The sequence below is a fragment of the Ranitomeya variabilis genome, chromosome 1 (genome assembly GCF_051348905.1).
Source record: "Ranitomeya variabilis isolate aRanVar5 chromosome 1, aRanVar5.hap1, whole genome shotgun sequence".
In the NCBI taxonomy this organism is placed as follows: Eukaryota; Metazoa; Chordata; class Amphibia; order Anura; family Dendrobatidae; genus Ranitomeya; species Ranitomeya variabilis.
In genome coordinates this window covers 2,933,844-2,948,166 of record NC_135232.1, presented here as the reverse complement: position 1 = coordinate 2,948,166, position 14,323 = coordinate 2,933,844, and the positions used below count along the sequence as shown (strand labels likewise).

Here is a 14,323-nt window from a genome sequence, read left to right as displayed (position 1 = left end):
ATTTCTATCAGCTTTATTGTGTTCTGTAACAAGTCCGACATCGGGAGGAGGAAATCCAGAATAGAGAGAAGGATTCTTTACTGTGAGAGCAGTGATTGTGTGGAGCTCTCTGCCTGGAGGAGTTGTCATGGGGATTCCCTGTAAGAGCTGTAGAGGGGCCGGGATGTCTGTCCGGAGGGGAATAATATTCCCGGTTATGGCCCCAGATTACTGGAGACGGTTATTGATCCCGGGATTTCTACTGATTGTCAGATCTGGAGTCGGGAAGGAATCTTCTCCCTAAGTGTCTCTCTCCATTCACAGGATTACACAATAGTGAGGAAGACACCGGGGGACGGTCTGACTCCTATCATCCATCTCCAGGAGTCAGGAGGGCGGAGCCCGGGCCCCATCACAGAGCCTCCCCCGCACTCACTGCTACATGAGAGGAACAAGAAGATCCTGGAGCTCAGCAACAAGATGATTGAGCTGCTGAGCGGAGAGGTGACTGCTGGGACATTATACAGCACTGGAGGATTCTGGGTGATGAGCGGAGAGGTGACTGCTGGGATATTATACGGCACTGGAGGATTCTGGGTGATGAGCGGAGAGGTGACTGCTGGGACATTATACAGGACTGGAGGATTCTGGGTGATGAGCGGAGAGGTGACTGCTGGGACATTATACGGCACTGGAGGATTCTGGGTGATGAGCGGAGAGGTGACTGCTGGGACATTATACGGCACTGGAGGATTCTGGGTGATGAGCGGAGAGGTGACTGCTGGGACATTATACGGCACTGGAGGATTCTGGGTGATGAGCGGAGAGGTGACTGCTGGGACATTATACAGCACTGGAGGATTCTGGGTGAAGAGTGGAGAGGTGACTGCTGGGACATTATACAGGACTGGAGGATTCTGGGTGATGAGCGGAGAGGTGACTGCTGGGACATTATACAGCACTGGAGGATTCTGGGTGATGAGCGAGGAGGTGACTGCTGGGACATTATACAGGACTGGAGGATTCTGGGTGATGAGCGGAGAGGTGACTGCTGGGAGATTATACAGCACTGGAGGATTCTGGGTGATGAGCGGAGAGGTGACTGCTGGGACATTATACAGAATTGGAGGATTCTGGGTGATGAGCGGAGAGTTGACTGCTGGGACATTATACAGGACGGCACTGGAGGATTCTGGGTGATGAGCGGAGAGGTGACTGCTGGGACATTATACAGGACTGGAGGATTCTGGGTGATGACAGGAGAGGTGACTGCTGGGACATTATACGGGACTGGAGGATTCTGGGTGATGACCGGAGAGGTGACTGCTGGGACATTATACAGGACTGGAGGGTTCTGGGTGATGAGCGGAGAGGTGACTGCTGGGACATTATACAGCACTGGAGGATTCTGGGTGATGAGCGGAGAGGTGACTGCTGGGACATTATACAGGACTGGAGGATTCTGGGTGATGAGCGGAGAGGTGACTGCTGGGATATTATACAGCACTGGATGATTCTGGGTGATGAGGGGAGAGGTGACTGCTGGGACATTATACAGGACTGGAGGATTCTGGGTGATGAGCGGAGAGGTGACTGCTGGGATATTATACAGCACTGGATGATTCTGGGTGATGAGCGGAGAGGTGACTGCTGGGACATTATACAGCACTGGAGGATTCTGGGTGATGAGCGGAGAGGTGACTGCTGGGACATTATACAGGACTGGAGGATTCTGGGTGATGAGCGGAGAGGTGACTGCTGGGATATTATACAGCACTGGATGATTCTGGGTGATGAGCGGAGAGGTGACTGCTGGGACATTATACAGCACTGGAGGATTCTGGGTGATGAGCGGAGAGGTGACTGCTGGGACATTATACAGGACTGGAGGATTCTGGGTGATGAGCGGAGAGGTGACTGCTGGGATATTATACAGCACTGGATGATTCTGGGTGATGAGGGGAGAGGTGACTGCTGGGACATTATACAGGACGAGGATTCTGGGTGATGAGCGGAGAGGTGACTGCTGGGACATTATACAGCACTGGAGGATTCTGGGTGATGAACGGAGAGGTGACTGCTGGGACATTATACAGCACTGGAGGATTCTGGGTGATGAGCGGAGAGGTGACTGCTGGGACATTAAACAGGACTGGAGGATTCTGGGTGATGAGCGGAGAAGTGACTGCTGGGACATTATACAGGACTGGAGGATTCTGGGTGATGAGCGGAGAGGTGACTGCTGGGACATTATACAGCACTGGAGGATTCTGGGTGATAAGCAGAGAGGTGACTGCTGGGACATTATACAGGACGGCACTGGAGGATTCTGGGTGATGAGCGGAGAGGTGACTGCTGGGACATTATACAGGACTGGAGGATTCTGGGTGATGACAGGAGAGGTGACTGCTGGGACATTATACAGGACTGGAGGATTCTGGGTGATGACCGGAGAGGTGACTGCTGGGACATTATACAGGACTGGAGGGTTCTGGGTGATGAGCGGAGAGGTGACTGCTGGGACATTATACAGCACTGGAGGATTCTGGGTGATGAGCGGAGAGGTGACTGCTGGGACATTATACAGGACTGGAGGATTCTGGGTGATGAGCGGAGAGGTGACTGCTGGGATATTATACAGCACTGGATAATTCTGGGTGATGAGGGGAGAGGTGACTGCTGGGACATTATACAGGACTGGAGGATTCTGGGTGATGAGCGGAGAGGTGACTGCTGGGACATTATACAGCACTGGAGGATTCTGGGTGATGAGCGGAGAGGTGACTACTGGGACATTATACAGGATGGCACTGGAGGATTCTGGGTGATGAGCGGAGAGGACTGCTGGGACATTATACAGCACTGGAGGATTCTGGGTGATGACAGGAGAGGTGACTGCTGGGACATTATACAGGACTGGAGGATTCTGGGTGATGACCGGAGAGGTGACTGCTGGGACATTATACAGGACTGGAGGGTTCTGGGTGATGAGCGGAGAGGTGACTGCTGGGACATTATACAGCACTGGAGGATTCTGGGTGATGAGCGGAGAGGTGACTGCTGGGACATTATACAGGACTGGAGGATTCTGGGTTATGAGCGGAGAGGTGACTGCTGGGATATTATACAGCACTGGATGATTCTGGGTGATGAGGGGAGAGGTGACTGCTGGGACATACAGGACTGGAGGATTCTGGGTGATGAGCGGAGAGGTGACTGCTGGGACATTATACAGCACTGGAGGATTCTGGGTGATGAGCGGAGAGGACTGCTGGGACATTATACAGCACTGGAGGATTCTGGGTGATGAGCGGAGAGGTGACTGCTGGGACATTATACAGGACTGGAGGATTCTGGGTGATGAGCGGAGAGGTGACTGCTGGGACATTATACAGCACTGGAGGATTCTGGGTGATGAGCGGAGAGGTGACTGCTGGGACATTATACAGGACTGGAGGATTCTGGGTGATGAGCGGAGAGATGACTGCTGGGACATTATACAGGACTGGAGGATTCTGGATGATGAGCGGAGAGGTGACTGCTGGGATATTATACAGCACTGGAGGATTCTGGGTGATGAGCAGAGAGGTGACTGCTGGGAGATTATACAGGACTGGAGGATTCTGGGTGATGAGCGGAGAGGTGACTGCTGGGACATTATACAGCACTGGAGGATTCTGGGTGATGAGGGGAGAGGTGACTGCTGGGACATTATACAGGACTGGAGGATTCTGGGTGATGAGCGGAGAGGTGACTGCTGGGATATTGTACAGCACTGGAGGATTCTGGGTGATGAGCGGAGAGGTGACTGCTGGGACATTATACAAGGCTGGAGGATTCTGGGTGATGAGGGGAGAGGTGACTGCTGGGACATTATACAGGACTGGAGGATTCTGGGTGATGAGCGGAGAGGTGACTGCTGGGACATTATACAGGACTGGAGGATTGTGGGTGATGAGCTGAGCGGTGACTGCTGGGACATTATACAGCACTGGAGGATTCTGGGTGATGAGTGGAGAGGCGACTGCTGGGACATACAGGGCTGGAGGATTCTGGGTGATGAGCGGAGAGGTGACTGCTGGGACATTATACAGGACAGCACTGGAGGATTCTGGGTGATGAGCGGAGAGGTGACTGCTGGGACATTATACAGCACTGGAGGATTCTGGGTGATGAGCGGAGAGGTGACTGTTGGGACATTATACAGGACAGCGCTGGAGGATTCTGGGTGATGAGCGGAGAGGTGACTGGTGAGATATTATACAGCACTGGAGGATTCTGGGTGATGAGGGGAGAGGTGACTGCTGGGACATTATACAGGACTGGAGGATTCTGGGTGATGAGCGGAGAGGTGACTGCTGGGAAATTATACAGGACTGGAGGATTCTGGGTGATGAGCGGAGAGGTGACTGCTGGGAAATTATACAGGACTGGAGGATTCTGGGTGATGAGCGGAGAGGTGACTGCTGGGACTTTATACAGGACAGCAATGGAGGATTCTGGGTGATGAGCGGAGAGGCGACTGCTGGGACGTTATACAGGACTGGAGGATTCTGGGTGATGAGGGGAGAGGTGACTGCTGGGACATTATACAGACCTGGAGGATTCTGGGTGATGAGCGGAGAGGTGACTGCTGGGAAATTATACAGGACTGGAGGATTCTGGGTGATGAGCGGAGAGGTGACTGCTGGGACATTATACAGGACAGCACTGGAGGATTCTGGGTGATGAGCGGAGAGGTGAGTGCTGGGACATTATACAGGACTGGAGGATTCTGGGTGATGAGCGGAGAGGTGACTGCTGGGACATTATACAGGACTGGAGGATTCTGGGTGATGAGCGGAGAGGTGACTGCTGGGATATTATACAGCACTGGATGATTCTGGGTGATGAGGGGAGAGGTGACTGCTGGTACATTATATAGGACTGGAGGATTCTGGGTGATGAGCGGAGAGGTGACTGCTGGGACATTATACAGGACTGGAGGATTCTGGGTGATGACAGGAGAGGTGACTGCTGGGACATTATACAGGACTGGAGGATTCTGGGTGATGAGCGGAGAGGTGACTGCTGGGACATTATACAGCACTGGAGGATTCTGGGTGATGAGCGGAGAGGTGACTGCTGGGACATTATACAGGATGGCACTGGAGGATTCTGGATGATGAGCGGAGAGGTGACTGCTGGGATATTATACAGCACTGGATGATTCTGGGTGATGAGGGGAGAGGTGACTGCTGGGACATTATACAGGACTGGAGGATTCTGGGTGATGAGCGGAGAGGTGACTGATGGGACATTATACAGGACTGGAGGATTCTGGGTGATGAGCGGAGAGGTGACTGCTGGGACATTATACAGGACGGCACTGGAGGATTCTGGGTGATGAGCGGAGAGATGACTGCTGGGACATTATACAGCACTGGAGGATTCTGGGTGATGAGCGGAGAGGTGACTGCTGGGACATTATACAGGACGGCACTGGAGGATTCTGGGTGATGAGCAGAGAGGTGACTGCTGTGACATTATACAGGACAGCACTGGAGGATTCTGGGTGATGAGCGGAGAGGTGACTGCTGGGACATTATACAGCACTGGAGGATTCTGGGTGCTGAGCGGAGAGGTGACTGCTGGGACATTATACAGCACTGGAGGATTCTGGGTGCTGAGCGGAGAGGTGACTGCTGGGATATTATTCAGGACTGGAGGATTCTGGGTGATGAGCGGAGAGGTGACTGCTGGGACATTATACAGCACTGGAGGATTCTGGGTGATGAGGGGAGAGGCAACTGCTGGGACATTATACAGGACTGGAGGATTCTGGGTGCTGAGAGGAGAGGTGACTGCTGGGACATCATACAGCACTGGAGGATTCTGGGTGATGAGGTGTGGTTGTTGTCAGGTTCCTATAAGGTGTCAGGACGTCGCTGTCTATCTCTCCATGGAGGAGAGGGAGTATCTAGAAGGACACCAGGATCGGTACCAGGACGTGATGATGGAGGAGCTCCGGCCTCTTACACCACGAGGTGAGAGGAAACCTTTCCCTGACATCAGATTGTCTCTTCAGCGTTGGTCGGTTGCTATTAGTGCTGCAGCCACAGATATTTCTGTTCTGTGGTCGCCTACTACTACTCCCATCATCACATGTCACAATCTATTCCATCACTTTGTGTCTCCTACAGATGGATCCAGGAGGAGAATTCCACCAGAGAGATGTCCCCGTCCTCTGTGTCCCCCGGACTGTCCGGAGGAGGATCATCAGGTAGACGGCGCTGTGCCCTGTACCGGATCTGTATATGGGGGGGACATTTCTGATCGAGGTCATAGATGTCACAGATTTTGCTGGTTTCTTTTATTATTATTATTATTATTATTATTATTTATTTATATAGCACCATTGATTCCATGGTCTGTACATGAGAAGGGGTTACATACAAATTACAGATATCACTTACAGTAAACTAACAATTACAGACTGATACAGAGGGGCGAGGACCCTGCCCTTGCGGGCTTACATTCTACAGGATGGTGGGGAAGGAGACAGCAAGTTGAGGGTTGCAGGAGCCCCGGTGTTGGTGAGGCGGTAGCTCCGGTAGTGGTGAGGAGGCAGCGGGGTCAGTGCAGGCTGTTAGGCTTTCCTGAAGAGATGGGTTTTCAGGTTCCGTCTGAAGGATCCGAATGTGGTTAATAGTCGGACGTGTTGGGGCAGAGAGTTCCAGAGGATGGGGGATATTCTGGAGAAGTCTTGGGGGTGATTGGGTGAGGAGCGGATAAGTGTGGAGGAGAGGAGGAGGTCTTGGGAGGACCGGAGATTACGTGAGGGAAGATATCGGGAGATTAGGTCAGAGATATATGGAGGAGACAGGTTATGGATGGCTTTGTAGGTCAGTATTAGTAATTTGAACTGGATACGCTGAGGGAATGGGAGCCAGTGAAGAGATTTGCAGAGGGGGGAAGCGGAGGAGTAGTGAGGAGAGAGATGAATTAGTCGGGCAGCAGAGTTAAGTATGGCCTGGAGAGGTGCAAGGGTGTTAGCAGGGAGGCCACAGAAAAGGATGTTGCAGTAGTCAAGTCGGGAGATGATGAGGGCATGCACAAGCATTGTAGTAGATTGAGAGTTGAGGAAAGGACGGATTCTGGAGGTATTTTTGAGCTGGAGGCGACAGGAGGTGGACAGAGCTTGGATGTGTGGTTTGAAGGACAGGGCAGAGTCCAGGGTTACTCCAAGGCAGCGGACTTCCGGTACAGGGGAAAGCATGATGTCATTGATTGCGATAGATAGGTCAGGTAAGGAAGATCTGTGGGATGGAGGAAAGATGATGAGTTCAGATTTGTCCACATTGAGCTTGAGGAAGCGAGAGGAGAAGGAGGATATGGCTGATAGGCACTCTGGGATTCTGGACAGCAGAGCGGTGACGTCTGGGCCAGAAAGGTAGATCTGAGTGTCATCAGCATAAAGGTGGTACTGGAATCCATGGGACTTTGAGTTGTCCCAGGCCAAGTGTATAGATTGAGAAGAGTAGGGGTCCAAGATCAGAGCCTTGGGGGACTGCAACAGAGAGAAGTTGGGATGAGGAGGTAGTATGGAAGACGCTGAACGTGCGGTTGGAAAGGTATGAGGAGATCCAGGATAGGTTGAGGTCTTTGATGCCAAGGAGGAGAGGATCTGTAGTAGGAGGCAGTGGTCGAAAGCAGAGGACAGGTCTAGAAGGAGGAGTACAGAGTATTGCCCATTAGCTTCGGCTGTAAGTAGGTCGTTAGTAATTTTGGTCAGGGCTGTTTCCGTTGAGTGATGGGGCGGAAACCAGATGGTAGATTATCAAAGAGCAAGTTAAATGAGAGGTGGGAGGAAAGTTCAGCGTGGACGTGCTGCTCCAGGAGTTTGGAAGCGAATGGAAGCAGCGATATGCGGCGATAGCTGGACATAGCAGTTGGATCGAGGGTTGGCTTTTTAAGGATAGGCGTGATTGTGGCATGTTTGAACGCAGAAAGGAAGGTGCTAGAAGTTAGTGATAGGTTGAACAGGTGGGTTAGGGATGGGATATGTGTGGTGGTGAGGTTGGGGAGGAGGTGGGATGGGATGTGGTCGAGCGCACAGGTGGTGAGGTGCGATTTAGAGAGGAGACAATTAAGCCCCCCTTCAGTGATGTTGGATAGGGAGGTTATGGGGTTTGGGCATTGGTCTGGTATACAAAGGGGTTGTGGTGTTTGGACAATGAAGACTTGCCTTGTCTGGTCGATCTTATTTTTAAAGTGTGTGGCAAAGTCCTCAGCAGAGATGAGGGAGGTTGGAGGGGGCAGTGGGGGGAGGAGGAGAGAGTTAAAGGTTTTGAATAACTGTTTGGGGTTGTAGGACAGGGATGATACAAGGGTGGTGAAGTCGCCTGTTTAGCAGAGGTGAGAGCAGATTTGAAAGCGAGTGTTGCCTGTTTGAATGCAGTGAAGTCGTCTTGCGAATTTGTTTTCTTCCAATGCCGCTCTGCAACCCTGGACACTTGCCGGAGCTTTTTAGTGGTGTTATTGTGCCAGGGTGGTCTATTGATACATCTCACTCTGCCATGAACGAGAGGCGCGACCGTGTCAATAGCTGAAGGGAGAGTGGCATTGTAGAAAGCAGTGTCTGTGTCGTGGAGTGAGGATATGGATGCCAGTGGTAGGATAGAGTCAGAGAGTGTGTGGGTGTCTAGATGTGCGAGGTTTCTGCAGGGGTGTGCATGTTGCTGGACATGGGTGACCGGTGAGGAGGACAGGGTTGAGAAGGTGAGCAGATGGTGGTCGGATAGAGGGAGAGGGGAGTTGGTGAAGTTAGATAGAGAGCAAAGACGGTGAAGACCAGGTCCAGTGTATGTCCGTCTGTGTGGGTGGGTGGGAAGGACCACTGAGTAAGTCCAAAAGATGAAGTAAGGGACAGAAGTTAGGAGGCTGTTGACTGAACGGTATCAGTGGGGATGTTGAAGTCACCCATGATGATGGTGGGAATTTCAACAGACAGAAAGTGAAGGAGCCAGGTGGAGAATTGGTCAATAAAGGCAGTGGCCGGGCCTGGAGGTCGGTATATGACGGCCACTTGGAGATTGGAGGGAGAGTAGATGTGGACAGAGTGGATTTCAAAAGAGGGGAGGATAAGGGAGGGTAGAAGTGGGATTGGGTTAAAGGTGCAGTTTGAAGAAAGGAGAAGCCCACTCCTCCACCATGTCTGTTGCCGGGGCGAGAGGTGTGGGTGAAGTGGAGGCCACCGTAACACAGCGCAGCAGGGGAGGCGGTGTCAGAGAGTGTTAGCCATGTTTCTGTGAGGCCGAGGAAGGCAAGCTTGTGAGAGAGAAAAAGGTCGTGAATCACATGAAGCTTATTGCAGATTGAGCGGGCATTCCAGAGTGCTCCAGAGAGAGGGAGCAGGGGGGTGGGCGTCAGGGGCACGGGTTTTATGTTGGAAAGATTGCGGTAGTTCATATTAGATAGGGAGTGGTAGGAAGGGGTAGTAGTGGGAGGTATGAGATGTGAGGGTCCAGGGTTGGGAGATATGTCTCCAGCAGTGAGGAAAAGCAGAGAGGGAGAGCAGGTGGGAGAAGGAGAGTGGCCGACTTGTTTTATTAGGACAGATTTGAGGTTGAGGAGCAGGTCAGCAGAGGAGGACAGGTGGGGAGGAAAGAGGGAGAGATGGTTATTTGGTTAGAGGGTGCTGGGGTTTGTGGATAGCGAAGGAGAGTGAGGATTAGTGGAGCAAACACTGTATGTAAACATGGTGAAGGAGTAAAGGTACCTTCATATATAACGATTTCGTTAACGATATCGTTGCAACGTCATGCTTTTGGTGACGTAGCAACGATCCCGCTTAACGATCTCGTTATGTGTGACAGCGACTAACGATCAGGCCCCTGCTGGGAAATCGTTGGTCGTAGGGAATGATCAGGACCTTTTTTTCGTCACTGATCACCCGCAGTCATCGCTGGATCGGCGTGTGTGACGCCGATCCAGCGACGTGTTCACTTGTAACCAGGGTAAACATCGGGTTACTAAGCGCAGGGCCGCTCTTAGTAACCCGATATTTACCCTGGTTACCATTGTAAATGTAAAAAAAAAAAACAGTACATACTCGCATTCCGATGTCTGTCACGTCCCCAGCCGTCTGCTTCCCGCACTGACTGTGAGCGCCGGCCGTAAAGCAGAGCACAGCACAGCGGTGACGTCACCGCTGTGCTCTACTTTACGGCCGGCGCTGACACAGTCAGTGCGGGAAGCAGACGGCTGGGGACGTGACAGACATCGGAATGTGAGTATGTAGTGTTTTTTTTTTGTTTTTTTTTTTACTTTTACAATGGTAACCAGGGTAAGTATCGGGTTACTATGTGCGGCCCTGCGCTTAGTAACCCGATGTTTACCCTGGTTACCCAGGGACTTCAGCATCGTTGAAGACAGTTTAAACGATGCCGAAGTCGTTCCCCTGATCGTTGGTCGCTGGAGAGAGCGGTCTGTGTGACAGCTCCCCAGCGACCACACAGCGACTTACCAACGATCACGGCCAGGTCATATCGCTGGTCGTGATCGTTGGTAAGTCGTTTAGTGTAACGGTACCTTTAGATGGGTTAATAGCAAAGCTAGGTCCAAGTGATAAGAAGTGCTTACTCAGCAGACTTACCCAAAAGAGACAGATAAATAGAGTGGGGTCCTGACTCCTGCCGTGAATAACTGCCGTTGAAATAACTGCGGCGTCTCGATGCTTAGCTGCGTGATGCTTGGCTGCGTGATGCTTGGCTGCGTGATGCTTTACTGCAGGGATGCGCGTGCCTGACCCCACACACATGCACCCCTTAAGATGCTACTAAATTTATAGGGCTGAGTAAAGGATCAGGTGAGAGGGATTGTGGGATCTTATTGGGGATAAATTAGCAGTTGGCCAACACCCCAGGGGAGGTTACATGATCAAAGGCACTGAGCCTGGCTGCAACCATATGTGGTAACACCTTGTACCAGATAATATCTCCTGTGACCCCAGCATGGATGTGCAGCAGTAAGGCTACATTCACATTTGCGTTGTGCGCCGCAGCGCACAACGCAAACAAAAACGCGGCAAAACGCACGCTAAAACGCTGCGTTTTGCGCCGCATGCGTCCTTTTTGGCCGAAAGTTGGACGCAGCAAAAATGCAACTTGCTGCGTCCAATGCGCCCGGACGCGGGCGCCGCAGCGAAGCATGCGGCGCAAAACGCAAGTGCGACGCATGTCCATGCGCCCCCATGTTAAATATAGGGGCGCATGACGCATGCGGCGCCGCTGCGGCGCCCGCCGCTAATGTGAACTTAGCCTTAGTAATACAAAGTAACAAATGGACTTAGCAAACATTCAACAGGCACTGTTATATACCAGTAAAGGAAATATTGCAGGATGATGGGCAGCAGATGACAGGAAGCAGAGATTGTACCAGTAAAGGAATTGTTACAGGATGATGGGCAGCAGATGACAGGAAGCAGAGATTGTACCAGTAAAGGAATTGTGGCAGGATGATGGGCAGCAGATGACAGGAAGCAGAGATTGTACCAGTAAAGGAATTGTGGCAGGATGATGAGCAGCAGATGACAGGAAGCAGAGATTGTACCAGTAAAGGAATTGTGGCAGGAAGATGGGCAGCAGATGACAGGAAGCAGAGATTGTACCAGTAAAGGAATTGTGGCAGGATGATGGGCAGCAGATGACAGGAAGCAGAGATTGTACCAGTAAAGGAATTGTTACAGGATGATGGACAGCAGATGACAGGAAGCAGAGATTGTACCAGTAAAGGAATTGTTGCAGGATGATAGGCAGCAGATGACAGCAAGCAGAGATTGTACCAGTAAAGGAATTGTGCCAGGATGATGGGCAGCAGATGACAGGAAGCAGAGATTGTACCAGTAAAGGAATTGTGGCAGGAAGATGGGCAGCAGATGACAGGAAGCAGAGATTGTACCAGTAAAGGAATTGTTACAGGATGATGGGCCGCAGATGACAGGAAGCAGAGATTGTACCAGTAAAGGAATTGTTACAGGATGATGGGCAGCAGATGACAGGAAGCAGAGGTTGTACCAGTAAAGGAATTGTTGCAGGATGATGGGCAGCAGATGACAGGAAGCAGAGATTGTACCAGTAAAGGAATTGTTACAGGATGATGGGCAGCAGATGACAGGAAGCAGAGGTTGTACCAGTAAAGGAATTGTTGCAGGATGATGGGCAGCAGATGACAGGAAGCAGAGGTTGTACCAGTAAAGGAATTGTTACAGGATGATGGGCAGCAGATGACAGGAAGCAGAGGTTGTACCAGTAAAGGAATTGTTGCAGGATGATGGGCAGCAGATGACAGGAAGCAGAGGTTGTACCAGTAAAGGAATTGTTACAGGATGATGGGCAGCAGATGACAGGAAGCAGAGATTGTACCAGTAAAGGAATTGTTACAGGATGATGGACAGCAGATGACAGGAAGCAGAGATTGTACCAGTAAAGGAATTGTTGCAGGATGATAGGCAGCAGATGACAGCAAGCAGAGATTGTACCAGTAAAGGAATTGTGCCAGGATGATGGGCAGCAGATGACAGGAAGCAGAGATTGTACCAGTAAAGGAATTGTGGCAGGAAGATGGGCAGCAGATGACAGGAAGCAGAGATTGTACCAGTAAAGGAATTGTTACAGGATGATGGGCCGCAGATGACAGGAAGCAGAGATTGTACCAGTAAAGGAATTGTTACAGGATGATGGGCAGCAGATGACAGGAAGCAGAGGTTGTACCAGTAAAGGAATTGTTGCAGGATGATGGGCAGCAGATGACAGGAAGCAGAGATTGTACCAGTAAAGGAATTGTTACAGGATGATGGGCAGCAGATGACAGGAAGCAGAGGTTGTACCAGTAAAGGAATTGTTGCAGGATGATGGGCAGCAGATGACAGGAAGCAGAGGTTGTACCAGTAAAGGAATTGTTACAGGATGATGGGCAGCAGATGACAGGAAGCAGAGGTTGTACCAGTAAAGGAATTGTTGCAGGATGATGGGCAGCAGATGACAGGAAGCAGAGGTTGTACCAGTAAAGGAATTGTTACAGGATGATGGGCAGCAGATGACAGGAAGCAGAGGTTGTACCAGTAAAGGAATTGTTGCAGGATGATGGGCAGCAGATGACAGGAAGCAGAGATTGTACCAGTAAAGGAAATATTGCAGGATGATGGGCAGCAGATGACAGGAAGCAGAGATTGTACCAGTAAAGGAATTGTGGCAGGATGATGGACAGCAGATGACAGGAAGCAGAGATTGTACCAGTAAAGGAATTGTGGCAGGATGATGAGCAGCAGATGACAGGAAGCAGAGATTGTACCAGTAAAGGAATTGTGGCAGGATGATGGACAGCAGATGACAGGAAGCAGAGATTGTACCAGTAAAGGAATTGTGGCAGGATGATGAGCAGCAGATGACAGGAAGCAGAGATTGTACCAGTAAAGGAATTGTGGCAGGATGATGGACAGCAGATGACAGGAAGCAGAGATTGTACCAGTAAAGGAATTGTGGCAGGATGATGAGCAGCAGATGACAGGAAGCAGAGATTGTACCAGTAAAGGAATTGTGGCAGGATGATGGGCAGCAGATGACAGGAAGCAGAGATTGTACCAGTAAAGGAATTGTGGCAGGAAGATGGGCAGCAGATGACAGGAAGCAGAGATTGTACCAGTAAAGGAATTGTTACAGGATGATGGGCAGCAGATGACAGGAAGCAGAGATTGTACCAGTAAAGGAATTGTGGCAGGATGATGGACAGCAGATGACAGGAAGCAGAGATTGTACCAGTAAAGGAATTGTGCCAGGATGATGGGCAGCAGATGACAGGAAGCAGAGATTGTACCAGTAAAGGAATTGTTACAGGATGATGGGCAGCAGATGACAGCAAGCAGAGATTGTACCAGTAAAGGAATTGCTACAGGACGATGGGCAGCAGATGACAGGAAGCAGAGATTGTACCAGTAAAGGAATTGTTGCAGGATGATGGGCAGCAGATGACAGGAAGCAGAGATTGTACCAGTAAAGGAATTGTTACAGGATGATGGGCAGCAGATGACAGCAAGCAGAGATTGTACCAGTAAAGGAATTGTTACAGGATGATGAGCAGCAGATGACAGGAAGCAGAGATTGTACCAGTAAAGGAATTGTTACAGGATGATGGGCAGCAGATGACAGCAAGCAGAGATTGTACCAGTAAAGGAATTGTTACAGGATGATGGGCAGCAGATGACAGGAAGCAGAGATTGTACCAGTAAAGGAATTGTGGCAGGAAGATGGGCAGCAGATGACAGGAAGCAGAGATTGTACCAGTAAAGCAATTGTGGCAGGATGAT

The 14,323-nt window shown here is 50.9% G+C and overlaps 1 protein-coding gene across 2 annotated transcripts in view; it reads left to right on the top strand.

Annotated features, from left to right (window-relative positions):
- Window positions 1–14,323, top strand: part of LOC143801430 (uncharacterized) — a 977,383-nt gene that overhangs the window by 43,612 nt on the left and 919,448 nt on the right. Inside the window, exons 3-5 of one of the 2 annotated variants that reach the window (XM_077281249.1) lie at window positions 304–483; window positions 5,882–6,005; window positions 6,162–6,241. In XM_077281249.1, coding sequence (XP_077137364.1) covers window positions 304–483; window positions 5,882–6,005; window positions 6,162–6,241 — 384 coding nt within the window. Of the gene's footprint in view, window positions 1–303; window positions 538–5,881; window positions 6,006–6,161; window positions 6,242–14,323 lie in introns of both variants that reach the window. The other variant, XM_077281248.1, reaches the window with a different exon arrangement.